Source organism: Arachis stenosperma, chromosome 1 (assembly GCF_014773155.1).
Source record: "Arachis stenosperma cultivar V10309 chromosome 1, arast.V10309.gnm1.PFL2, whole genome shotgun sequence".
Classification (NCBI taxonomy): Eukaryota; Viridiplantae; Streptophyta; class Magnoliopsida; order Fabales; family Fabaceae; genus Arachis; species Arachis stenosperma.
In genome coordinates, this window is record NC_080377.1 from 117109242 (window position 1) to 117137233 (window position 27992).

The 27992-nt window shown below is 34.8% G+C and overlaps 1 protein-coding gene and 1 non-coding gene across 2 annotated transcripts; both read left to right on the plus strand.

Moving 5' to 3' along the window:
* The first annotated feature begins 4518 nt into the window (after window positions 1-4518).
* LOC130948565 (small nucleolar RNA R71) lies at window positions 4519-4626 on the plus strand. The gene has a single exon (XR_009073098.1). It is a non-coding gene; the product is annotated as a small nucleolar RNA R71 (small nucleolar RNA).
* Window positions 4627-22003: 17377 nt separating this feature from the next.
* Window positions 22004-23400, plus strand: LOC130984574 (uncharacterized). The gene is made up of 3 exons (XM_057907595.1): window positions 22004-22236; window positions 22329-23153; window positions 23253-23400. The coding sequence occupies exons 1-3, from the start codon at window positions 22004-22006 to the stop codon at window positions 23398-23400; spliced, it is 1206 nt and encodes a 401-aa protein (XP_057763578.1).
* The last annotated feature ends 4592 nt before the right edge of the window (window positions 23401-27992 follow it).

Here is a 27992-nt window from a genome sequence, read left to right on the forward strand (position 1 = left end):
TCATGAGTGAGAATGGTGATGATCCGTGACGATCATCACCTTCATTAAGTTGAAGAACAAGTGATATCTTGGATAAAGAACAAGTGGAATTGAATAGAAGAACAATAGTAATTGCATTAATACTCGAGGTACAGCAGAGCTCCACACCTTAATCTATGGTGTGTAGAAACTCCACCGTTGAAAATACATAAGCATAAGGTCTAGGCATGGCCGAATGGCCAGCCTCCCAATGATCTAAGATAGCATAAAAATGAAGATAGCTACCCAGATATCCCAATACAATAGTAAAAGGTCCTACTTATAGAAAACTAGTAGCCTAGGGTGTACAGAGATGAGTAAATGACATAAAAATCCACTTCCGGGCCCACTTGGTGTGTGCTTGGGCTGAGCAATGAAGCATTTTCGTGTAGAGACTCTTCTTGGAGTTAAACGCCAGCTTTTATGCCAGTTTGGGCGTTTAACTCCCATTTAGGTGCCAGTTCCGGCGTTTAACGCTGGAATTTCTTGAGGTGACTTTGAACGCCGGTTTGGGCCATCAAATCTTGGGCAAAGTATGGACTATCATATATTGCTGGAAAGCCCAGAATGTCTACTTTCCAACGCCGTTGAGAGCGCGCCAATTGGGCTTCTGTAGCTCTAGAAAATCCACTTCGAGTGCAGGGAGGTCAGAATCCAACAGTATCTGTAGTCCTTTTGAGTCTCTGGATCAGATTTTTGGTCAGATCCCTCAATTTCAGCCAGAAAATACCTGAAATCACAGAAAAACACACAAACTCATAGTAAAGTCCAGAAAAGTAAATTTTAACTAAAAACTAATAAAAATATAATAAAACTCAACTAAAACTACCAAAAACATACTAAAAATAATGTCAAAAAGCGTACAAATTATCCGCTCATCACAACACCAAACTTAAATTGTTGCTTGTCCTCAAGCAACTGAAAATCAAATAAGATAAAAAGAAGAGAATATACTATAGACTCCAAATTATCAATGAAACTAAGCTCCAAATTAGATGAGCGGGACTAGTAGCTTTTTGCTTCCGAACAGTTTTGGCATCTCACTTTATCCTTTGAAATTCAGAATGATTGGCTTCTTTAGGAACTCCGAATCCAGATAGTGTTATTGATTCTCCTAGTTAAGTATGATGATTCTTGAACACAGCTACTTATTGAGTCTTGGCCGTGGCCCAAAGCACTCTGTCTTCCAGTATTACCACCGGATACATACATGCCACAGACACATAATTGGGTGAACCTTTTCAGATTGTGACTCAGCTTTGCTAAAGTCCCCAATTAGAGGTGTCCAGAGTTCTTAAGCACACTCTTTTTGCCTTGGATCACAACTTTATTTCTTTCTTTTTCTTTTTCTTTTTCTCTTTCTCCCTTTTTTTCGTTTTTTTTCTTCTTTTTTTTTTGTATTCACTGCTTTTTCTTGCTTCAAGAATCATTTTTATGATTTTTCAGATCCTCAGTAACATGTCTCCTTTTTCATCATTCTTTCAAGAGCCAACAATTTTAACATTCATGAACCACAAATTCAAAAGACATATGCACTGTTTAAGCATACATTCAGAAAACAACAAGTATTGTCACCACATCAAACTAATTAAGCTAGTTTTAAAGATGAATTTGAAATCTTGTACTTCTTGTTCTTTTGTGATAAAAACAGTTTTCATTTAAGAAAGGTGATGGATTCATATTCATAGCTTTAAGGCATAGACACTAAGACACTAATGATCATAAGACACAAACATGGATAAACATAAAGCACTAAAATTCGAAAAACAGAGAAATAAAGAACAAGGAGATTAAAGAACGGGTCCACCTTAGTGATGGCGGCTTGTTCTTCCTCTTGAAGGTCTAATGGAGTGCTTGAGCTCCTCAATGTCTCTTCCTTGTCTTTGTTGCTCCTCTCTCATGATTCTTTGATCTTCTCCAATTTCATGGAGGAGGATGGCATGTTCTTGGTGCTCCACCCTTAGTTGTCCCATGTTGGAACTTAATTTTCCTAGGGAGGTGTTAATTTGCTCCCAGTATTCTTGTGGAGGAAAGTGCATCCCTTGAGGTATCTCAGGGATTTCTTGATGAGAGGGGTCTCTTGTTTGCTCCATCTTCTTCTTAGTGATGGGCTTGAGGTCATGCCTTCTCAGTTGAACCGGCTTTGGATGCCATAAATGGTTATGGAAAAACAAAAAGCAATGCTTTTACCACACCAAACTTAAAAGGTTTGCTCGTCCTCGAGCAAAAGAAGAAAGAAGAGAGTAGAAGAAGAAGGAATGGAGGAGAGGGAGATGGCTTTGTGGTTAGGCCAAAAGGGGAAGAAGTAGTGGTTTGAATTTGGATGGTGAGGTAAGTGGGGTTTTATGGAGGTGAGTGGTGAAGAGAGAGATGGGATTTGATAGGTGAGGGGTTTGTGGGGATCCTGTGGGGTCCACAAATCCTTAGGTGTCAAGGAAAAGTCATCCCTGCACCAAATGGCATCAAAAATCACGTTTTGAGCCAATTCTGGCGTTAAACGCCGGGCTGGTGCCCATTTCTGGCGTTTAACGCCAGGTTCTTGCCCTTTTCTGGCGTTTAACGCCAGTCTGGTGCCCCTTTCTGGCGTTAAACGCCCAGAATGGTGCCAGACTGGGCGTTAAACGCCCAACTGCTAGCCTCACTGGCGTTTAAACGCCAGTGAGTTCTTCCTCCAGGGTGTGCTGTTTTTCTTCCTGTTTTTCATTCTGTTTTTGCTTTTTCAATGGATTTTGTGACTTCTTATGATCATCAACCTACAAAAAACATAAAATAACAAAGAGAAACATATAAAATATAATCATTGGGTTGCCTCCCAACAAGCGCTTCTTTAATGTCAGTAGCTTGACAGAGGGCTCTCATGGAGCCTCACAGATACTCAGAGCAATGTTGGAACCTCCCAACACCAAACTTAGAGTTTGAATGTGGGGGTTCAACACCAAACTTAGAGTTTGGTTGTGGCCTCCCAACACCAAACTTAGAGTTTGACTGTGGGGGCTCTGTTTGACTCTGATTTGAGAGAAGCTCTGCATGCTTCCTCTCCATGGTGACAGAGGGGTATCCTTGAGCCTTAAACACAAAGGATTCTTCATTCACTTGAATGATCAGTTCACCTCCATCAACATCAATCACAGCCTTTGCTGTGGCTAGGAAGGGTCTGCCAAGGATGATATTTTCATCCATGCACTTCCCAGTCTCTAGGACTATGAAATCAGTAGGGATGTAATGGTCTTCAACCTTTACTAGAACATCCTCTACAAGTCCATAAGCTTGTTTCTTTGAATTATCTGCCATCTCTAGTGAGATTCTTGCAGCTTGTACCTCAAAGATCCCTAGCTTCTCCATTACAGAGAGAGGCATGAGGTTCACACTTGACCCTAAGTCACACAGAGCCTTCTTGAAGGTCATGGTGCCTATGGTACAAGGTATTGAAAACTTCCCAGGATCTTGTCTCTTTTGAGGTAATTTCTGCCTAGACAAGTCATCCAGTTCTTTGGTGAGCAAGGGAGGTTCATCTTCCCAAGTCTCATTTCCAAATAACTTGTCATTTAGCTTCATGATTGCTCCAAGGTATTTAGCAACTTGCTCTTCAGTGACATACTCCTCCTCTTCAGAGGAAGAATACTCATCAGAGCTCATGAAAGGCAGAAGTAAGTCCAATGGAATCTCTATGGTCTCATTTTGAGCCTCAGATTCCCATGGTTCCTCATTGGGGAACTCAGAGGAGATTGGTGCACGCCCATTGAGGTCTTCCTCAGTGGCGTCCACCTCTTCTCTTTCCTCTCCAAATTCGGCCATGTTGATGGCCTTGCACTCTCCTTTTGGAGTTTCTTCTGTATTGCTTGGAAGAGTACTTGGAGGGAGTTCAGTAACTTTCTTGCTCAGCTGTCCCACTTGTGCCTCCAAGTTCCTAATGGAGGACCTTGTTTCAGTCATGAAACTTTGAGTGGTTTTGATTAGATCAGAGACCATGGTTGCTAAGTCAGAGGTATTCTGCTTAGAACTCTCTGCCTGTTGCTGAGAAGATGATGGAAAAGGCTTGCCATTGCTAAACCTATTTCTTCCACCATTATTGTTATTGAAACCTTGTTGAGGTCTCTTTTGATCCTTTCATGAAAGATTTGGATGATTCCTCCATGAAGGGTTGTCAGGATCATAAGCTTCTTCCTCAGATGAAGCATCCTTAGTACTGCCAGGTGCATTTTGCATTCCAGACAGACTTTGAGAAATCAAATTGACTTGTTGAGTCAATATCTTATTCTGAGCCAGTATGGCATTTAGAGTATCAATCTCAAGAACTCCTTTCTTCTGACTAGTCCCATTGTTCACAGGATTCCTTTCAGAAGTGTACATGAATTGGTTATTTGCAACCATTTCAATCAGCTCTTGAGCTTCTGTAGGCGTCTTCTTCAAATGAAGAGATCCTCCAGCAGAGCTATCCAAAGACATCTTGGATAGTTCAGAGAGACCATCATGGAAAATACCTATGATGCTCCATTCAGAAAGCATGTCAGAAGGACACTTTCTGATTAATTGTTTGTATCTTTCCCAAGCTTCATAGAGGGATTCTCCATCCTTCTGTCTGAAGGTTTGGACTTCCACTCTAAGCTTACTCAATTTTTTTTGAGGTGGAAAGAACTTTGCCAAGAAGGCATTGACTAGCTTTTCCCATGAGTCCAGGCTTTCTTTAGGTTGTGAATCCAACCATGTTCTAGCTCTGTCTCTTACAGCAAAAGGGAATAGCATAAGTCTATAGACTTCAGGGTCTACCCCATTAGTCTTGACAGTGTCACAGATTTGCAAGAATTCAGCTAAGAACTGATGAGGATCTTCCAATGGAAGTCCATGGAACTTGCAATTCTGTTGCATTAGAGAAATTAATTGAGGCTTAAGCTCAAAGTTGTTTGCTCCAATGGCAGGGATAGAGATGCTTCTCCCATAGAAATTGGGAGTAGGTGCAGTTAAGTCACCCAGCACCTTCCTTGCATTATTTGCATTGTTGTTGTTTTCGGCTGCCATGTGTTCTTCTTCTTTGAAGAATTCGGTCAAGTCCTTTTAAAGAGAGTTGTGCTTTAGCTTCTCTTAGCTTTCTCTTCAAGGTCCTTTCAGGTTCAGGATCAGGCTCAACAAGAATGCTTTTGTCTTTGCTCCTGCTCATAAGAAAGAGAAGGGAATAAGAAAATGTGGAATCCTCTATGTCACAGTATAGAGATTCTTTGAAGTGTCAGAGGAAAAGAAGAGTAGAAGACAGAAGTGGAAAATTCGAACTTATCAAAGGAGATGAAGTTCGAATTTTTGCATTAAGGAATAGTGTTAGTCCATAAATAGAAGGATGTGAGGAGAAGGGAAGTAATTTTCGAAAATTAAGTAGAAGATTTTGAAAACATTTTTGAAAAACATTACTTAATTTTCGAAAATGAAAGTGGGAGAGAAGTAAAATGATTTTTGAAAAAGATTTTGAAATTAGAAATCAAAAAGATTTGATTGAAAACTATTTCGAAAAAGATGTGGTTAAGAAGATATGATTGGTTTAAAAAAATGTGATTGAGAAAATATGATTTGAAAACAATTTGAAAAGATATGATTTGAAAACAATTTGAAAAGATATGATTTTAAAAATTTATGACTTGCCTAACAAGAAAAGATATGATTCAAACATAAAACCTTCCTCAACAGAAAAGGCAAAAAATGTTCAATCAAATCATTAATTGTTAGTAAGTATCTTTGAAAAAGGAAAGAAATTGATTTTGAAAACATTTGATTGAAAAGATATGATTTGAAAAAGATTTGATTTTGAAAAACTTGAAAAAAATTGATTTGAAAACAAAATTCTCCCCCTTGTGCCATCCTGGCGTTAAACGCCCAGAATGGTGCACATTCTGGCGTTTAACGCCCAAACTACTACCCTTTTGGGCGTTAAACGCCCAGCCAGGCACCCTGGCTGGCGTTTAAACGCCAGTCTGTCTTCTTCACTGGGCATTTTCGAATGCTCAGCTTTTTCTGTGTGATTCCTCTGCAGTATGTTCTGAATCTTCAATTCTCTGTATTATTGACTTGAAAAGACACAAATTAAAAATATTTTTGGATTTTTAATAATGAGGAACAATCAAAATGCAACTAAATAACAATGCATGCAAGACACCAAACTTAGCAGTTTGTATACTACTGACACTAACAAGATGAGAATGCATATGAGAAACAACAAAACACTCAAGTCAATAGAATTCAAAGATCAAAACAAGGAAATCATCAAGAACAACTTGAAGATTAGTGAAGACACATGCATAAATTCGAAAAATGCAAGAAAAACAGAAACATGCAATTGACACCAAACTTAAAATGAGACACTAGACTCAAACAAGACATATTTTTGGATTTTATGATTTTGTAAATTTTTTTTTGGATTTTTCGAAAATTAAGTGGAAGAAGAAAATAAAGGTATCAAAATTCTTAATGAGAATTCCAGGAATCATGCAATGTTAGTCTAAAGCTTTAGTCTAAAGGAATTAGACATGGCCGGCCAAGCTTCAGCAGGACATTGCATTCAAGAGCTAAATTGATGAGAATCAATCAGCTTTGGTGATGATAAGAACATCACCTTGAAACACTAGAATTCATTCTTAAGAACTCTGAAGAAAAATACCTAATCTAAGCAACAAGATGAACCGTCAGTTGTCCATACACAAACAATCCCCGGCAACGGCGCCAAAAACTTGGTGCGCGAAATTGTGATCAATACTTTTCAAAACATAAACAATCCCTAGTAATGGCTCCAAAGACTTGGTGCTCAATACCATGGCATAAACACAACTTCGCACAACTAACCAGCAAGTGCACTGGGTCGTCCAAGTAATAAACCTTACGCGAGTAAGGGTCGATCCCACGGAGATTGGTGGTATGAAGCAAGCTATGGTCATCTTGTAGATCTCAGTCTGGCAGACTCAAATGGGTATAGTGATAAACGAATAAAGCAATAAGATAAAGATAGAGATACTTATGTATATCATTGGTGTAAGAGCTTCAGACAAGCGTATGAAGATGCCTTCCCTTCCGTCTCTCTGCTTTCCTACTGCCTTCATCCAATCCTTCTTACTCCTTTCCATGGCAAGCTCGTGTAGGGTTTCACTGTTGTCAGCAGCTACCTCCCATCCTCTCAGTGAAAATACGTCCCTGATGCTCTGTCACAGCATAGGCTAATCATCTGTCGGTTCTCGTTCAGGCCGGAATAGAATCCATTGATTCTTTTGCGTCTGTCACTAACGCCCTAGCCTGCTAGGAGTTTGAAGCACGTCACAGTCATTCAATCATTGAATCCTACTCAGAATACCACAGACAAGTTTAGACCTTCCGGATTCTCTTGAATGCCGCCATCAGTTCTTGCCTATACCACGAAGATTCCGGTTAAAGAATCCAAGAGATAAACATTACGCCGGTGACTTTTCGGCTGCCATGTGTTCTTCTTCTTTGAAGGATTCGGTCAGGTCCTTTAAAGAGAGTTGTGCTTTGGCTTCTCTTAGCTTTCTCTTCAAGGTCCTTTCAAGTTCGGGATCAGCCTCAACAAGAGTGCTTTTGTCTTTGCTCCTGCTCATAAGAAAGAGAAGGGAACAAGAAAATGTGGAATCCTCTATGTCACAGTATAGAGATTCTTTGAAGTGTCAGAGGAAAAGAAGAGTAGAAGACAGAAGTGGAAAATTCGAACTTATCAAAGGAGATGGAGTTCGAATTTTTGCATTAAGGAATAGTGTTAGTCCATAAATAGAAGGATGTGAGAGGAGGGAAGGTAATTTTCGAAAATTAATTAAAAAGATTTTAAAAACATTTTGAAAAACTTTAATTTGATTTTCGAAAACCAAGAGTGGGAAAGAAATCAAGTGATTTTTGAAAAAGACTTTGAAATTAGAAGTCAAAAAGATTTGATTGAAAACTATTTTGAAAAAGATGAGGTTAAGAAGATATGATTGATTAAAAAAAATATGTGATTGAGAAGATATGATTTGAAAACAATTTTAAAAAGATTTGATTTTGAAAATTAAAAGCTTGACTAACAAGAAAAGATATGATTCAAACATTAACCCTTCTCAACAGAAAAGGTAACATACTTGAAATGTTAAATCAAATCATTAATTGATAGTAAGTATTTTTTAAAAAAAGAAAGAAATTGATTTTAAAAAAAAAATTTGATTGAAAAATTGATTTGAAAAATTTTAAACGCCAGTCTGTCCTTCTTCACTGGGCGTTTTGAACGCCCAGCTTTTTCTGTGCAATTCCTCTGCTGTATGTTCTGAATCTTCAATTCTCTGTATTATTGACTTGAGAAGACACAAATTAAAAATATTTTTGGATTTTTTTATAATCAAAATGCAACTAAAATCAAATAACAATGCATGCAAGACACCAAACTTAGCAGTTTGTATACTACTGACACTGACAAAATGAGAATGCATATGGAGAACAACAAAACACTCAAGTCAAGAGAATTCAAAGATCAGAGTAAGAAATAATCAAGAATTACTTGAAGATCCTTAAGACACATGAATGCATGCAATTGACACCAAACTTAAGATGAGACACTAGACTCAAACAAGAAACATAAAATATTTTTGGTTTTTATGATTTTGTAATTTTTTTTGTGCTTTTCGAAAATTAAGTGGAATAGAAAATAAAGATATCAAAATTCTTAATGAGAATTCCAGGAATCATGCAATGTTAGTCTAAAGCTTCAGTCTAAAGGAATTAGACATGGCCAGCCAAGCTTCAGCAGGACATTGCATTCAAGAGCTAAATTGATGATAATCAATCAGCTTTGGTGATGATAAGAACATCACCTTGAAACACTAGAATTCATTCTTAAGAACTCTGAAGAAAAATACCTAATCTAAGCAACAAGATGAACCGTCAGTTGTCCATACATGAAACAATCCCCGGCAAAGGCGCCAAAAACTTGGTGCGCGAAATTGTGAACAATACTTTTCACAACTCTCATAATCCCCGGTAATGAACCCCAAAAACTTGGTGTTCAATACCATGGCATAAACACAACTTCGCACAACTAACCAGCAAGTGCACTGGGTCGTCCAAGTAATAAACCTTACGCGAGTAAGGATCGATCCCACGGAGATTGTTAGTATGAAGCAAGCTATGGTCATCTTGTAAATCTTAGTCAGGCAAACTCAAATGTATAATGGTGATGAACGCATAAAACATAAAGATAAAGATAGAGATACTTATGTAATTCATTGGTAGGAACTTCAGATAAGCGCATGAAGATGCCTTCCCTTCCGTCTCTCTGCTTTCCTACTGTCTTCATCCAATCCTTCTTATTCCTTTCCATGGCAAGCTTGTGTAGGGTTTCACCGTTGTCAATGGCTACCTCCCATCCTCTCAGTGAAAATGTTTGCCTATGCTCTGTCACAGCATGGGGTAATCAGCTGTCGGTTCTCGGTCAGGCCGGAATAGAATCCAACGATTCTTTTGCGTCTGTCACTAACGCCCCGCCTGCTAGGAGTTTGAAGCACGTCACAGTCATTCAATCATTGAATCCTACTCAGAATACCACAGACAAGGTTTAGACCTTCCGGATTCTCTTGAATGCCGCCATCTGTTCTCGCCTATACCACGAAGATTCCGGTTAAAGAATCCAAGAGATAAACATTAGAGCCTCGTTTGCTTGTAGAACAAGAGTGGTTGTCAGTCACTTTGTTCATAAGTGAGAATGATGATGAGCGTCACATAATCATCACATTCATCATGTTCTTGGGTGCAAATGAATATCTTGGACAAAGAACAAGCGGAATTGAATAGATGAACAATAGTAATTGCATTAATACTCGAGGTACAGCAGAGCTCCACACCTTAATCTATGGTGTGTAGAAACTCCACCGTTGAAAATACATAAGAACAAGGTCTAGGCATGGCCGAATGGCCAGCCTCCCAAAGTGAGTTCAATCATAAAAACATGATCAAAAGCTCTTTCTAATACAATAGCAAAAGGTCCTACTTATAGAAAACTAGTAGCCTAGGGTGTACAGAGATGAGTAAATGACATAAAAATCCACTTCCGGGCCCACTTGGTGTGTGCTTGGGCTGATCAATGAAGCATTTTCGTGCAGAGACTCTTCTTGGAGTTAAACGCCAGCTTTTATGCCAGTTTGGGCGTTTAACTCCCATTTGGGTGCCAGTTCCAGCGTTTAACGCTGGGATTCCTGAGGGTGACTTTGAACGCCAGTTTGGGCCATCAAATCTTGGGCAAAGTATGGACTATCATATATTGCTGGAAAGCCCAGGATGTCTACTTTCCAACGCCGTTGAGAGCGCGCCAATTGGGCTTCTGTAGCTCTAGAAAATTCACTTCGAGTGCAGGGAGGTCAGAATCCAACAGCATCTGCAGTCCTCTTTAGTCTCTGAATCAGATTTTTGCTCAGGTCCCTCAATTTCAGCCAGAAAATACCTGAAATCACAGAAAAACACACAAACTCATAGTAAAGTCCAGAAAAGTGATTTTTAACTAAAAACTAATAAAAATATACTAAAAACTAACTAGATCATACCAAAAACATACTAAAAACAATGCCAAAAAGTGTATAAATTATCCGCTCATCAGGGAGCCAATGGACAATATGAGTTAAAAATGAACATTCAGGATAAAATATTACTAATTTCTCAAACACAATGCACCCATACTATTCAGAATATCCATCCGGGTACCAAGGATAATAAACATCTGATATCCTATTGAATCGAACATCCCTAAACCCCATTGTACACATTGTACAGATACTCCATTGGCTCCCTATACTTCCTCATGCAGCAAATTTCCAAGACAGATACTGCAATGAATGATTCATAATTAGGGTAAAGAGAGTACTTTCATATATAATGAATAATAGATACAGAACGAATATTTAATAAGTTTGCAAAAAAAAAGAAATCACTCTTTTGAGATCAACTTGCCAGTCTAATCCGAATTTGTGATGGTCTTCTCATAATAAGCATCTAGAGTGTATCTGATTCAGGATATTTTAAACTTGTTAGTCACTACATTAAAAGATATCGATCTGTACCACGATATTAAAATGCAAAACATAAGGAAAAAAATTACATTTAGCATTACCCGTGGTTAGACAATTCGCTTGTTTCATTACTTTGTTCGCTGACCTCCATTGATGAATTGCTTGCACCACACAAATCTATGGGATTATGAGGATCATCCCCTTCTAGTGTCTCATTTTCATCATCATTTTCATCACCGTCTGATGAGAACTCATCATCAGATAGTTCAGACCCATAGAGAACCATCACATCAGGTGATGAGGACTCACCATTCCTGTTATACTTTATGTGGAACACTCTGTATATGTTATCAAGTATCGCTGAGTCTATTAGGTCAGCCACATATGAGTCAGGATCAAGGTGAATCCGAATGGGCTGGTTCATGTGATTTCACAGTGAAATAAAAAAGATTCCGAAACTAACATATATAAATTGCACACATGCCCCCTCTATTGACAAAATAGAAAGATCTAATCTGTTCAAATGAGGTGTCAATTATAAGCAGCTGATCATTGTTTCTTTTCAGCTTCAGCACCAATCAATTATCGAGATCATCAATGACATAGAACATTGTCCCTAATTCTTCTCTATGAGTTGAAACAAATCTTGGGGGAAGAGCTCTCTCACCCTATATTCGATTTTATTCCTAAAGTTAATTCATGTCTAACAAAGCATAATAAAAATGCATCTCATAATATTACATAATTATTTAGCAAAGAGGGATATGTATACATTTAAATATACCATTATTATCTATTGAGCAAGCCCATAGAACAATAATCAGCTAAATGAAATGGCATTATAATCAACATCACAAAAACAGGTAATTAACTAAGAAAAACATATTAAGTGTTATTGAATGTCCAGAAAAAAATATTGAAGTTTTGAAAGAAACACTGAAAGAGAAATATATGTATGATTAGTAAATATTGTATTTATTTATTTTGAATTTACATTGATAACTAATCAAAATTAATCTTTTATAAGAGTCCCACAAGTCTATTAGAGTTGTTGTAGTCTACACACATTTCAGATTAAAAAGATCAGGAACTCAGAGTTAGCTAATTAAATTTATCTAACACGCAAAAGAAAGTATCAAGAGGAGGAAAGTAGAAAAGACCAGTAACTGAATACAAACTAAAAACAAGGCATTCGAAGTTAAAGATTTAACCCATCTCTTTAATGGGTTAACATGCATAATATAATATTGCATAATATATTTGGTTACCTGCCCATTGAAAAGGCGAAATCTAAAAATTCATTCTTTTTCGTTGGGCCAATATTCTTGGGTTGTTACAAACCTCCTATTAACACATAATGGTATCATATCCATGAAATACCTCATCGAGTTCTCTTCACTGATTCGGGTTCCAACTACATGGATGTAAGTGTTCAAAGAAGAGGCAATAGTCTCTAATTTACCGAAAGATGGTTGAATCTACTCACCTATTATGACCAACCCAATAGAATGTGGTTAAAGTTAGATTTCTTAGGAGGAGCTCGATTTTTTATTGAGGAATTGCATCCACGAAACTTTTTAGGGCAAGTTCAAGTTCTATCCCCTCCATGCTTTTTACGTCTGCCCGAAAATCTTCGAAGTGGAGCACATAATGAAATTGAATTCCCTTAGTTTTAGTTCAGTTTTGCTAAATTCGTGACAAATTCAGATATGCAATTTCAACGATTGGTAATATATTTAAATTTTCTTAGTTTAAGATGTTCATTATTAGAATAATTTTTTAACATATTTTATTTTTTCTAGAAATTACCAGCTTTCTTTTGCATGCATGCAATGCCATTGAGGGGAATAAGAGTTAGTTTGGTTTCTCGGTGTGACAATTCTATACCTTGCCGCATTGCATGGATAGCGGATGATGAAGCTTATCTAACAAGAGAATGGTCTAATTTTGCACAAATTCTAAATATTGAAACTTACGATGTTATTTCAGTTGGTTGTCGTTACAAGAATGATTCTATATGGTGGGTGAAATTGTGATTCATGCTTGAATTGTTGTTTGAAATTAATTCCCCAGTAATGGCCCCAAAAACTTGGTGCTCAATACTATGGTCTAAATATAACCTCACAACCTCGCTCAACTAACCAGCAAGTGTACTGGGTCGTCCAAGTAATACCTTACGTGAGTAAGGGTCGATCCCACAGAGATTGTTGGTATGAAGCAAGCCATGGTCATCTTGTAAATCTCAGTCAGGCTTATCCATGTGGTTATGGGAGATTAGATAATTAAAAGATAAATAAAACAGGATAGAAATACTTATGTAAATTAATGGTGGGAATTTCAGATAGGTGCATGGAGGTGCTTGTCCCTGTTGAATCTCTGCTTTTCTACTGCTTTTATTCTATTTTATCACTCCCTTCTATGGCAAGCTGTATGTAGGGCATCACCGTTGTTAATGGCTACATCCCATCCTCTCAGTGAAAATGGTCCAAATGCTCTGTCACAGCACGGCTAATCATCTGTCGGTTCTCAATCAGGTTGGAGTAGAATCCCTTGATTCTTTTGCGTCTGTCACTAACGCCCAGCCTTCAGGAGTTTGAAGCTCGTCACAGTCATTCAATCCCAGAATCCTACTCGGAATACCACAGACAAGGTTTAGACTTTCCGGATTCTCATGAATGCCGCCATCAATCTAGCTTATACCACGAAGATTTTGTTTAAGGAATCTAAGAGATACGCGCCCGGCCTAACGTAGAACGAAAGTGGTTGTCAATCATGCGCGTTCATAGGTGAGAATGATGATGAGTGTCACGAATCATCACATTCATCAAGTTGAAGTGCAACGAATATCTTAGAACAGGAATAAATGGAATTGAATAGGAAATAGTAGTAATTGTATTAAAACTTGAGGTACAGCAGAGCTCCACACCCTTAATCTATGGTGTGTAGAAACTCCACCGTTGAAAATACATAAGTGAAAGGTTCAGGCATGGCCGAATGGCCAGCCCCCTAAAACGTGATCAATAGCCTCCTAAGATGAATGATTAATTAAAACTGAGACCAAAGATGTCTAATACAATAGTAGACTATCCTATTTATACTAGACTAGCTACTAGGGTTTACAAGAATAAGTAATTGATGCATAAATCCACTTCCGGGCCCCACTTGGTGTATGTTTGGGCTGAGCTTGATCTATCCACAAGCTGAGGCTTCTTTTGGAGTTGAACGCCAAGTTGTAACGTGTTTTGGGCGTTCAACTCCGGGTCGTGACGTGTTTCTGGCGTTTGACTCCAGACAGCAACATAGAACTGGCGTTGAGCGCCAATTTACGTCGTCAATTCCAGAATAAAGTATGGACTATTATATATTGCTGGAAAGCTCTGGATGTCTACTTTCCAACGCCGTTAAGAGCGCGCCATTTGGAGTTCTGTAGCTCCATAAAATCAATTTCGAGTGCAGGGAGGTCAGAATCCAACAACATCAGCAGTCCTTTGTCAACCTCCTTCTCAGAGTTTTGCTCAAGTCCCTCAATTTCAGCCAGAAATTACCTGAAATCACAGAAAAACACACAAACTCATAGTGAAGTTCAGAAATGTGAATTTAACATAAAAACTAACGAAAACATCCCTAAAAGTAGCTTGAACTTACTAAAAACTACCTAAAAATAATGCCAAAAAGCGTATAAATTATCCGCTCATCACAACACCAAACTTAAATTGTTGCTTGTCCCCAAGCAACTGAAAATCAATTAGGATAAAAAGAAGAGAATATACTGTAAATTCCAAAATATCAATGAATATTAATTCTAATTAGATGAGCGGGACTTGTAGCTTTTTGCTTCTGAACAGTTTTGGCATCTCCTTTTTCCTTTGAAGTTCAGAATGATTAGCTTCTCTAGGAACTCAGAGTTTCAGATAGTGTTATTGATTCTCCTAGTTAAGTATGTTGATTCTTGAACACAGCTACTTTTATGAGTCTTGGCCGTGGCCCTAAGCACTTTGTTTTCCAGTATTACCACCGGATACATAAGTGCCACAGACACATGACTGGGTGAACCTTTTCAGATTGTGACTCAGCTTTACTAGAGTCCCCAGTTAGAGGTGTCCAGAGCTCTTAAGCACACTCTTTTTGCTTTGGATCACGACTTTAACCACTCAGTCTCAAGCTTTTCACTTGGACCTTCATGACACAAGCACATGGTTAGGGACAGCTTAATTTAGCCGCTTAGGCCTGGATTTTATTTCCTTGGGCACTCCTATCCGTTGATGTTTAAAGCCTTTGATCCTTTTTACCCTTGCCTTTTGGTTTTAAGGGCTATTGGCTTTTTCTGCTTGCTTTTTCTTTTTCTTTCTAATTTTTTTTCGCCACTTTCTCCTCTTTTTTTTTTCGCAAGCTTCTTATTTTTCACTGCTTTTTCTTGCTTCAAGAATCAATTTCATGATTTTTCAGATTATCAATAACATTTCTCTTATTCATCATTCTTTCAAGATCCAACAATTTTAACATTCATAAACAACAAGATCAAAAATATGCACTGTTCAAGCATTCATTCAGAAAGCAAAAAGTATTGTCACCACATCAATATAATTAAACTAAATTCAAGGATAAATTCAAAATTCATGTACTTCTTGTTCTTTTGAATTAAAAATAGTTTTCATTTAAGAGAGGTGAAGGATTCATGGAATTATTCATAGCCTTAAGACATAGTTACTAAATACTAATGATCATGTAATAAAGACATAAACCTAGATAAACATATAACATATAAAAAAACGAAAAGCAGAAAAAAATTTAAGAACAAGGAATGAGTCCACCTTAGTGAGGGTGGTGCCTTCTTGAAGGACCATTGATGCTTTTTGGGCTCCTTTATGTCTCTTCCTTGCCTCTGTTGCTTGATCCCTAGTGATTTTAGTGCTCTTATTTTTATTTGCTCCCAATAGTTGTGTGGAGGATAATTTATCCCCTTAGGTATCTCAGGGATCTCTTGATTTGCAGTCAAATATTCTACCACTGAGCTATAAACCCTTTTAGATGAGTCTTTCCATCTCCCATGACTCGGAGGTGGAAGCTTATTGTCTTCCCTTTTCTCTTTTTTTTCTTCTTTTTTTTTTAGGTTTCTCTGAATTGTTGATTTTAAGTTTCTCTTGATTTCCTCTTCAGAATCCTTTCAGGTTCAGGATCTGCTTCAATAAGAATGTTTTTGTCCTTGCTCCTGCTCATATGAAAAAGAAGGTAACAGAAAATAATAATAGGGATCCTCTTTGTCCAGATATAGAGGTTCCTTTATGTGAGTAAAAAAGAAGAAGAATAAGAAGGAGAAGAAGAAAATTCGAACTCAGAGAGAGGGGGGTTCGAATTTTAGGATGAAGAGAAGTGTTAGTAAATAAATAAAATAAATAGAAAGAGATGAGGGGGAGAGAAATTCGAAAAAAATTTTGAAAAATGGGTTAGTAATTTCGAAAATTAAAGGAAGAAATAAAATTAAAATTAAAATTTGAAATAATTAGTTAATTAAAAAGAATTTTGAAAAAGAGGTGAGATATTTTCGAAAATTGAAGAGGGAAAAGTAGTTAGGTGGTTTTGAAAAAGATAAAAGATAAAACAAACAAATAAATCAATTAATTAGTTGAAAAAGATTTGAAAATTAATTTTGAAAAGATAAGAAGTTAGAAAAGATTTTTGAAATTAAAGATTAAAAAAGATATGATTTTGGAAAGATAAGATTTGAAAAGATATTTTTGAAAAGATATGATTTTAAAAGATATGGTTTTAAAAAGATATGATTGAAATTTGTTTTGAAAAAGATTTTAATTTTAAAATCACAATTAATGACTTGACTCACAAGAAATCACAAGATATGATTCTAGAACTTAAAATTTGAATCTTTCTTAACAAGAAAGTAACAAACTTGAAATTTTTGAATCAAAACATTAATTTTTGATGCAATTTTTGAAAATATAATGTAAAGATAAGAAAAAGATTTTGAAAATATTTTGAAAAAGATTTTTGAAAATTTCGAATATGAAAAAAAATGGAAAAGATATGATTTTTGAAAAAGATTTTAAAAAGATAAGATTTAAAAAGATAAGATATTTTTTATTTTTGATTTTTTTTTGAATTTTTTTATGATGAGAGAGAAAAACACTGAAAATACTCAATGCATGAAAATTTTGGATCAAAACACATGATGCATGCAAGAACACTATGAATGTCAAGATGAACACCAAGAACACTTTGAAGATCTTGATGAACATCAAGAACATATTTTTGAAAAATTTTCAATGTAAAGAAAACATGCAAGACACCAAACTTAGAAATTTTTCATGTTTAGACTCTATGAATACAAGAATGCATATGAAAAACACCATACAACACAAAACAAGAAAATATGAAGATCAAACAAGAGGATTCATCAAGAACAACTTGAAGATCATGAAGAACACAATGAATGCATTAATTTTTCGAAAATTTTATGCAAGAAAAAGATGAACATGTAATTGACACCAAACTTATGACTTGACACAAGACTCAAACAAGAAACACAAAATATTTTTTATTTTTATGATTTTCTAATTTTTTTGTATTTTTATTATTTTTTTCGAAAATGTTCTTTAAAAAAATGAAAATAAAGAAAAATTTTGAAATTTTTTTTTGAAAACTTTTTGAAAAGAAAATTACCTAATCTGAGCAACAAGATGAACCGTCAGTTGTCCATACTCGAACAATCCCCGGCAACGGCGCCAAAAACTTGGTGGGCAAAATTGTGATTCATGCTTGAATTGTTGTTTGAAATTAATTCCCCAGTAATGGCCCCAAAAACTTGGTGCTCAATACTATGGTCTAAATATAACCTCACAACCTCGCTCAACTAACCAGCAAGTGTATTGGGTCGTCCAAGTAATACCTTACGTGAGTAAGGGTCGATCCCACAGAGATTGTTGGTATGAAGCAAGCCATGGTCATCTTGTAAATCTCAGTCAGGCTTATCCATGTGGTTATGGGAGATTAGATAATTAAAAGATAAATAAAACAGGATAGAAATACTTATGTAAATTAATGGTGGGAATTTCAGATAGGTGCATGGAGGTGCTTGTCCCTGTTGAATCTCTGCTTTCCTACTGCTTTTATTCTATTTTATCACTCCCTTCTATGGCAAGCTGTATGTAGGGCATCACCATTGTCAATGGCTACATCCCATCCTCTCAGTGAAAATGGTCCAAATGCTCTGTCACAGCACGGCTAATCATCTGTCGGTTCTCAATCAGGTTGGAGTAGAATCCCTTGATTCTTTTGCGTCTGTCACTAACGCCCAGCCTTCAGGAGTTTGAAGCTCGTCACAGTCATTCAATCCCAGAATCCTACTCGGAATACCACAGACAAGGTTTAGACTTTCCGGATTCTCATGAATGCCGCCATCAATCTAGCTTATACCACGAAGATTCTGTTTAAGGAATCTAAGAGATACGCACCCGGCCTAACGTAGAACGGAAGTGGTTGTCAATCATGCGCGTTCATAGGTGAGAATGATGATGAGTGTCACGGATCATCACATTCATCAAGTTGAAGTGCAACGAATATCTTAGAACAGGAATAAATGGAATTGAATAGGAAATAGTAGTAATTGCATTAAAACTTGAGGTACAGCAGAGCTCCACACCCTTAATCTATGGTGTGTAGAAACTCCACCGTTGAAAATACATAAGTGAAAGGTTCAGGCATGGCCGAATGGCCAGCCCCCTAAAACGTGATCAATAGCCTCCTAAGATGAATGATTAATTAAAATTGAGACCAAAGATGTCTAATACAATAGTAGACTATCCTATTTATACTAGACTAGCTACTAGGGTTTACAAGAATAAGTAATTGATGCATAAATCCACTTCCGGGGCCCACTTGGTGTATGTTTGGGCTGAGCTTGATCTATCCACGAGCTGAGGCTTCTTTTGGAGTTGAACGCCAAGTTGTAACGTGTTTTGGGCGTTCAACTCCGGGTCGTGACGTGTTTCTGGCGTTTGACTCCAGACAGCAACATGGAACTGGCGTTGAGCGCCAATTTACGTCATTAATTCCCGAATAAAGTATGGACTATTATATATTGCTGAAAAGCTCTGGATGTCTACTTTCCAACGCCGTTAAGAGCGCGCCATTTGGAGTTCTGTAGCTCCAGAAAATCAATTTCGAGTGCAGGGAGGTCAGAATCCAACAGCATCAGCAGTCCTTTGTCAGCCTCCTTCTCAGAGTTTTGCTCAAGGCCCTCAATTTCAGCCAGAAATTACCTGAAATCATAGAAAAACACACAAACTCATAGTGAAGTCCAGAAATATGAATTTAACATAAAAACTAATGAAAACATCCCTAAAAGTAGCTTGAACTTACTAAAAACTACCTAAAAACAATGCCAAAAAGCGTATAAATTATCCGCTCATCACTATACTATACATGACTAAGGACTAGAATAGGTTTAATATTATTTAGATAATTTGGTTTTACTATTAGTATTTGATTAAATTATAATTATAGAATTTTAAATTATTGCCTCAATTTATATATTACGATTATTTTTTGTATAAGTGCTATTTTTAAATAATTTAATAAAATAAAGTAGTGTCAGATATTATTAAGTTTATTTTTATCCTTTATTTCTTTATTTGTATTTTTATTATATTTGACAAAAAATGAACCTACACATATATTAAATCGTTGACCTAAAGACAATTTATTTTCCAATAAAAACAGATTTTATTTATAATTGGAATAAAATTTATTTGCCAATAATCGGTGGATAAAATTGAAATTAAACTCGTGTCATATAATTATAATTGATTAATTAGTATAAAATGAAATTATACCTGTGCCATGAGTAATAATCTAAATAATTATATCTTAACAAAATATAATTTGAAATGATTAATAAATAATTATCTTAACAAAAATAATTATTTAATAATTGATTTAACAATCAATGTAAAAAATAATTATTAATAATAGTATTATTAACTGGGTAAATAATATAATTTTAAATTATTACTTGATATATAAATAATATATGGAAATCTATTGAGTAAATCAATCATTTTGTACCTTAATAATTTGACAATTATTACTCAATTAACCAGTTAATTGAATTAGTGATAACAATTTTCAATTTCAAATTTTGTATATTAAGTAGTTATTAAAAATTGGGTAATAACGATTTACACGGGAAAATCATTGATAAATTCAATTAACCATATAGAAGATAATATACTAACAGTTTTAGTATATTATTTATGGCAAGCGAAATTATTTTCTCATATTTTCTATTAAAATTGAAATTAGTAATAGTTTAAAAAAAGGTTTATTAATAAAATTACTAATAGTCACATTTTTATACACAAGATATATGTTTTCTATATATTATTTAAAAAATATAATGAAACATGAATAATGAATGAGTATGTTATTTCTTTGACTAGCTAATTAATGCAAAATCAAGTACCTTTTTTTATTCGATTGAGGTCATATTCTGTTTGGAGAAAATTTTAATCACCTTAATTAAATCCTGTCTTTGTGCCTTAACTTATACAAGTAGTAATATGTTACATATTATTTGGTATATCTAAGTAGTTATTTCTCATAGTGGAGATGTAAAAAACCATATTAAGGTTTATTTCCAAATAATTAGTGGATGAATAATAGTAGATTATATTATTTTGGGAAAGCATTTTCATTATAATTATATCAAATTAATATTTAATTATGATAAAATATGTTAATTATAATTATATCATAGAATTATAATAATTACGATATTTATGTTATATATTTTAATCATTTATGTACGTAAATAATTAGAAATCAATCAAATTAAATTATCACGGTAAATAATATGTTGTATATTATTACGGGAAATAATCCGTAGATAAAATTTAAATTACACCCGTGTCATATAATTATAATTGATTAATTGGTATAAAATGAAATTATACCCGTGTCATGAGTAATATTCTAAATAATTATATCTTAACAAAATATAATTTGAAATAATTTATAAACAATTATCTTAACAAAAATAATTATTTAATAATTGATTTAAAAATCAATGCAAAATATAATTTTTAATAATAGTATTATTAACTGTGTAAATAATATAATTTCAAATTATTACTTGAAATATAAATAATATATGAAAATCAATTGAGTAAATCAATGATTTTGCACCTTAATAATTTGACAATTATTACTCAATTAACCAGTTAATTGAATTAGTAATAACAATTTCCAATTTTAAATTTTGTATATTAAGTAATTATTAAAAACTGGGTAATAACGATTTACACGGGAAAATCATTGATAAATTCAATTAACCATAAAGAAGATAATATACTAACAGTTTTTGTATATTATTTATGGCAAGGGAAATTATTTTCTCAAATTAAATTTTATATAATTATAGTAAGTCTCTATAATTAAAGCAATATAAAACTGCTTCATATATAGGAATAATATTATACATATTTATATATCTCTTTTTTTTATCTCTTTTTTTAAAATATTGACATATAATTAATGTAAAAAATATATAATATTAAACTATTTTGTTATGCATATATATGAATTTATATAATAATCCGTATAATTTATACGTATGGCATAATACATATGTCAAAAAAAGATTTCATAATTTTTGAAAACCACTGTTTTGTTATATGAAATTGAAATTGAAATTAAATAATTTCTATTTATATAATGTTTTTCTATTAGTATCAAGTATTTCCATTAAAAATTCATATCGTTTGTAATTAGTATATATATATATATATATATATATATATATATATATATATATATATATATATATGTATGTATAAGTCGTAATAGTCAATTGTTTCAATTATTTTGACGTTAATGCTCTTGCGAATGAACTAAGTGGGTATTTAAAAAGGCTAACTAATGAGCAGAAATTTGCATACAATCAAATAATTGGTGCTGTTAGCGGTAATATGGGTGGACTTTTCTTCTTATACGGTCAAGGTGGTTGTGAAAAAACATTTTTATGGTCAACTATATTATGCTCAATTAGGTCTAAAGGAGGTATAGTTTTAAATGTTGCTTCGAGTGAGATTGCTGCACTTTTGTTGCCTAATGGAAGAACTGCAAATTCAAGGTTTAAAATTCCTTTTGCCATAAATGAGGATTCTTTGTGTAGCATTAAACAGGGAAGTCCTCTTGCAAGGTTAATATCCAAGCTAAGGCCAAATTAATCACATGGGATAAAGCTCCAATGATAAGTAAGTATTGTTACGAAGTTTTAGATAAATGCCTCAGAGACATCTTAAGGTGCTCAGATTCGTATAATGCTCATTTGCCATTTGGAGATAAAGTTGTTGTTCTCGGAGGAGATTTTAGACAAATTTTACCTGTGATTCCCAGAGGCTCAAGGCAAGATATAATTCAGTCTTCTATTAATTCTTCATATTTGTGGCATAACTATAAGGTTTTGAAGCTTACAAAAAACATGAGATTGTCACTAGGTGAAAACAACAACATACAAGAACTCAGAAATTTTGCAGAATGGCTACTCAAAATTAGTGATGGTTTGGCTGGTGATACAACAGATGGTGAATCGATCGTTCATATACCATCTGACATTTTGATTAAGAACTCTGAGACAACTTTGGATGACCTCATTGATTTCGTGTATCCAAATATGTTATCCAATTTATCCATTGAAAATTATTTCAAGGATAGAGCAATTCTTGCACCAACTTTAGATTTTTGTGTCACTGATGTCAACAACAAGATGACTGCAGGACTACCTGGACAAGAAAGAGTCTACTTAAGTTCAGACTCTGTGTGTGCTGAAGAGGGAAATATGGAATTTGAGTTAGATGCTTTCTCGCCAGAGATTCTAAATGGAATAAATTGTTCAGGTCTACCACCACACAAGTTGGTTCTGAAGATTGGCGCTCCTGTTATGTTGCTGCGGAATATAGACCAAACTAATGCTTTGTGCAATGGAACGAGGATGCAAGTTAGAAGAATGGAAAATCATGTGATAGAATGCAAGACTTTAACTGGTAACAAAGCTGGAAGTATTGTTCTTATCCCAAGACTGAATCTAATTCCAAATAATGAAACATTGCCGGTCAGGTTTCAAAGAAGACAATTCCCAATTATCATGTCATTTGCAATGACAATAAATAAGTCATAGAGACAAACTCTATTGAAAGTTGGAATTTACCTTCCAAGGCCAGTTTTCACCCATGGTCAATTGTATGTTGCGTTATCAAGGGTAACGAGTAAAGATGGTCTGCGAGTGCTGTTGCAAGATCATGGACACTTGGAAGATAACTGCACGATGAATGTGGTATATAGAGAAGTTTTTGAGAGCCTATAATAAAAAGGTAATAACAAAATGTCTTACTAAATCTATTTATTTATTAAAATTTATTACTATCACTTAAAAAAATTTAGAAATTCTAGGAACTAATAGATGAATTCTTATTATACATTAATAGTTTGAAAATATTAAAATTATCATTAAAATTCGTATAATTTTATTCTCTTGACAAACAATTTTATAATTACGTTAATCATATAATTTTATATATAAATATTGATACGGTGTTGTTTCATGTATATATTTTGCAGGTATCAAAAGATAGCATTGAATTGTTATTCAGTATGTTTAAATTATTTATTGTTTATTATAAAACTTTCTGCATTAGGATTCTTTATTAATTTGTTCTTCATTTTGAGCTGATTTTGATATTTTCTTACTTCACAGTAAACCAACATATAAAATTTTGTTAGTAGATTTAAGTATTACTAGATTATTTATGGTCATATTGAGTATATATGCCTGATTTATTGAAAAAAATAGATTAAATAACTATTTTATAGTTAATACAATTAATACTATATTAAGAAAAGAAAAACAACGCATACAAGTTATTTTTTATTAATTAAATTATTATAATTAATATGAAATTTAACATAACAACTTAAAATTATAATTTCAATCTTATCACGTGCATGGCACGGGTGATTAAACTTGTTAGAGGTTAAAACTGAGACTTTTAAGCAACAAACCAAGTAACTAAGTATACCCAAAAAAAAACTAACGAATTAATGAACATTACAAACTATTACCAAAAGCTTCATCTCTTGCTAATGACTGATTTTTAACAGTAGCAAATATGACTACAAAGGACAACCAATCTTTAACTAGTTACTTCTGAAATCCAAACAAACATAAAGCTATCAACAGGGTTAAATATCACAAGGAATGCAACTTATTACCGTATCCTTTCTATAATAATGCTCTATTTCTCAAACTAAAGCCCAAGAAACCACTTTATAAAATTATTATACAACATATTTTAGAGATTATAGAAAGCTATGAAATGTGGCCTAGATATAAATGAATAGCCAATAAAATTGAATGACAACATGAAAAATATCTGAGAAAGAATTTTTAAAAAAGTATAGATGGCATAACATGGAAATTCAACTGACATTAAAATTTTCACAATTTAATGTGAAATACATTGAATAGAAAGCTAGATCATACTTCAATGAAATCGAAAATGCAGCAAAAAAAAAAAACCTAAATATCAAGTTAATAAATACAATTACAAAAATTGATAGTTTCTAGAAATTTATTTTAAAAACTAAGGGGAAATATTAACCATAATAACATAATCCAGACATTGAATAGATCAAGTTAAGCCTGTGTTCTAGGAGTTGTTCTAATGTTGATTGCATGAGAACAAGATTCTGGTCTGAACTATTTTTTCATCTATGAAACGGAGTAACGTAAAAATTGCTTTTAAAGGATAGAGAGAGAAACTCAATGATCTTGTTCTTGAACCAATTTTTTCTTCTGTTTTTTCAATTCATTCATGGCCGTTGTTTTTTTTTCTAAAAAAAAAAGAAGCATATGCAACATAAAACCAAAACAAATTGCTGATGAGAAAACCAAATTGAATATGAGGCACAGCTAAAATTGTTGAAAGTGACGGATTTTTTATTAATGTTCATCATCATACTTGTTTGGATATTCTCTATCCGCATACATTGCTATTCAACCTTATGAGATAGCTAGATTTCGTATAAAGATTCGAGAACAAAAAGAAGATATTGTCTCTTACTGCAAAACAGAGTATTATAATAAGGTAAACCCTAATAGAAGATTTCAACAGATTCAAGAAAAACAAGTAATAAAATTCAATCTAGAAACAAAAAGAAACAATTTGGATTTCAGCAAAACAAAACCTGGAATAAAAACAGCAAGCGTTGATGAACATTGGCCAGCGATTAGAAGGCAAATGCACGGATCACTGTCAGAGAGAAAAAGAGCAAGAGAAAGGCTCCGAATTGGGAGCTTATGATCCGCAATGACGAAGAGATGGTAAAAGGGTTGAAAGAGGAAGATGGTTGAAGCAACCATATGCTAAGAAAGAATCAAGATTCGAATCTGTTGATACGTTTCTTTTCAAGGAGGGTTTGGAATGTATGTTTGTAATTTCAGCCCAAATACTTATCTTCTTCATCTTCCATTTAGTCATTAAAATTATTATTTCTCATTCATTTTTTGCAAATTAGAGAAATGTTCACCACTAAGAATATTTATTATTTTTAAATAATATTTGATTAACTATGAATGCTAAAAAGTAAACTCCAAATATTAAACTCTAAAACTTAAATCTTAATAGTATAAAAATAAATTGTCAAATAATCTTGTTAAAAAGTATTAATTTCTAATATTTTTCTTTCAAGTTATCATATGTAAATTAAAAATTAGTTACTAATAAATATAATATGTGCCTAAACCCCAAAAAGTGTGCCTTAGGAGTATATGGAGGTAAGTTCATTGGATTCATGTTAACCTAATACAGTCATATAAATGAAGTCACCAACAACGATCAAGGAAGTCCAACAGTTAACCAAAAAATTGGCGGCCTTATCAAGATTCTTACCAACATTAACAACAAAATCATGCCATTTCTTTAACACTTTGGAAAGTCTAATAACTTCACATGGTCAGATGAATGTGAGACAGCATTCACCGAGTTTAAGAAGATCTTGGCATCCCCACCAATATTGAAAAAACCAATACATGGTAAACCATTGTATCTATACCTTTCAATTTTTACTAATTCAACTTCATATGTACTTATAATAGGAATAGACCGGGAGTAGCATCCAGTATATTTCATTAGTAAAATACTACAAAACACAGAAACGCGATACCCAACCATTGAAAAATTAGCTTATGCTCTTTTGATCACGGCAAGACGCCTCCGACGCTATTTTCAAAGCTATGAGATAATAGTACGAACCAATCAACCGTTAAGGCAAATACTCGCCAGACCAGATTTGGCAGGAAGGTTGACAAAGTGGTCCGTGGAGTTATCCGAATACGCTATAAGCTACCAAGTTTGGGGTTCCCTTAAATCCCAAGTGCTAGCCGATTTCATCGCAAAATTTGCTACAACAAACATACCACTAAACAAAGCTTTTGAGTTTAAGTTTCATAATTTTAAGATCGAAAACTGACTTGAGCGTCGGAGTTCGTTTTGTAAACTTTTCACATTAGCTCCGACAAGAAAAGAACCCGTGGTACAACACAAAGGAGAAGGACGTCACTGGTGCTCTTTCCCTTGTTGACAAACTACACCTCGCACTACAAAAAACAAGAGATTTCTGTGGCTAAACTCTAAAAAAACTGTGGTAATTATGCTTTGGCAACAAATGAACATCCGTGACTAAACAGGGTGACGCGTTTTTAGTTACCCATGCTTTTTACTCCATTAGCCACAGTCTTACTAGGGGTGTGCAAAAATACTGGTTTCAGTGAACTGAACTGAAACCATGGTTTTTATGAAAACCAGTTTTTATGGTTCAGTTTAGCTTTAAACCAAATTAAAATTGGTTTTATTCGAATCCTAAAATTAATTTTTTCATACTCTTTCTCTCTCTCTCCCTTCTCTCTCTCTCCCCCTTTCTCTCTCTCTCTCTCTCTCTCCTCTTTCTCTTTCTCTCTCTCTCCTCTCTTCTCCCCTCTCTCTCCCTTCTTTCTCTCTCTCTCTCTCTATTCTCTTCTCTCCCTCATCTCTCTAATTTTTCTCCCTCTCTTTCTCTCCCTTCTCTCTCTCTCTCTCTTTCCTCCTCTCTCTTCTCCCTTTCTCTTCTCCTCTCTCTCTCTCCTCTCTCTCTCTCTCTCTCTCTCTCTCTCTCTCTCTCTCTCTTTTCTCTCTCCCTCCTCTTTTTCTTATTTTTCTCTTTCTCCCCTTCCTCTTTGTCTCCCTCATTCTCTCTCCCCCTCCTCCCTCTCTCCTTCCCCTCTTTCTCCCCCTTCTCTCTCTCTCCTTCCCCTCTTTCTCCCCCTCCTCTCTCTCTCTCACTCTCCCCCTTTCCTAGCTCCTTCTCTCTCCTTTTGCTCTCTTTACTTCTCTATCCGTTCCCCTTCTCTTTCTCTCCCATTTCCCTCTCTCTCTCTCTCTCATCCTTCTCTCTTTTCTTTCCCCCTCTCTTTCTCTCCCATCCCCCCCTCTCTCTCTCTCCTTTCCTTCCCTTTTATCTTCTCTCTCTCTCTCTTAGTCTCCCTTCTCTCTCTCTCTCTCACTCTTTTTTCTCTCTATCTCTTCTACACCTTCTATCTCTCATTTCTCTTTCTCTCTCTCCCACTCTCTCTCCTCTCCCTTTCTCTCTCCTTCTCTCTCTCCCGTATCCTCTCTCTCTCTCCCTCATTTTCCTCTCTCTCCCATATCTCTCTTTTTTTCCTCTCTTTTCCCTTCTCTCTCTCTCTCCCTCCCTCCTCTCTTCCCCTTCTCCCTCCTCTCTCTCTCTCTCTCCTTTTTTTTCTTTTCTCTCTTTCTCTCTCATGCTTCTCTCTCCTCTTTTCTTCTTTCTCTCTTTCCTCCTTTCTCTCCCCTTTAGTTCTTTCTCTCTCCACTTCCCCCTCTCTCTCCCTCTTCTCTTTTC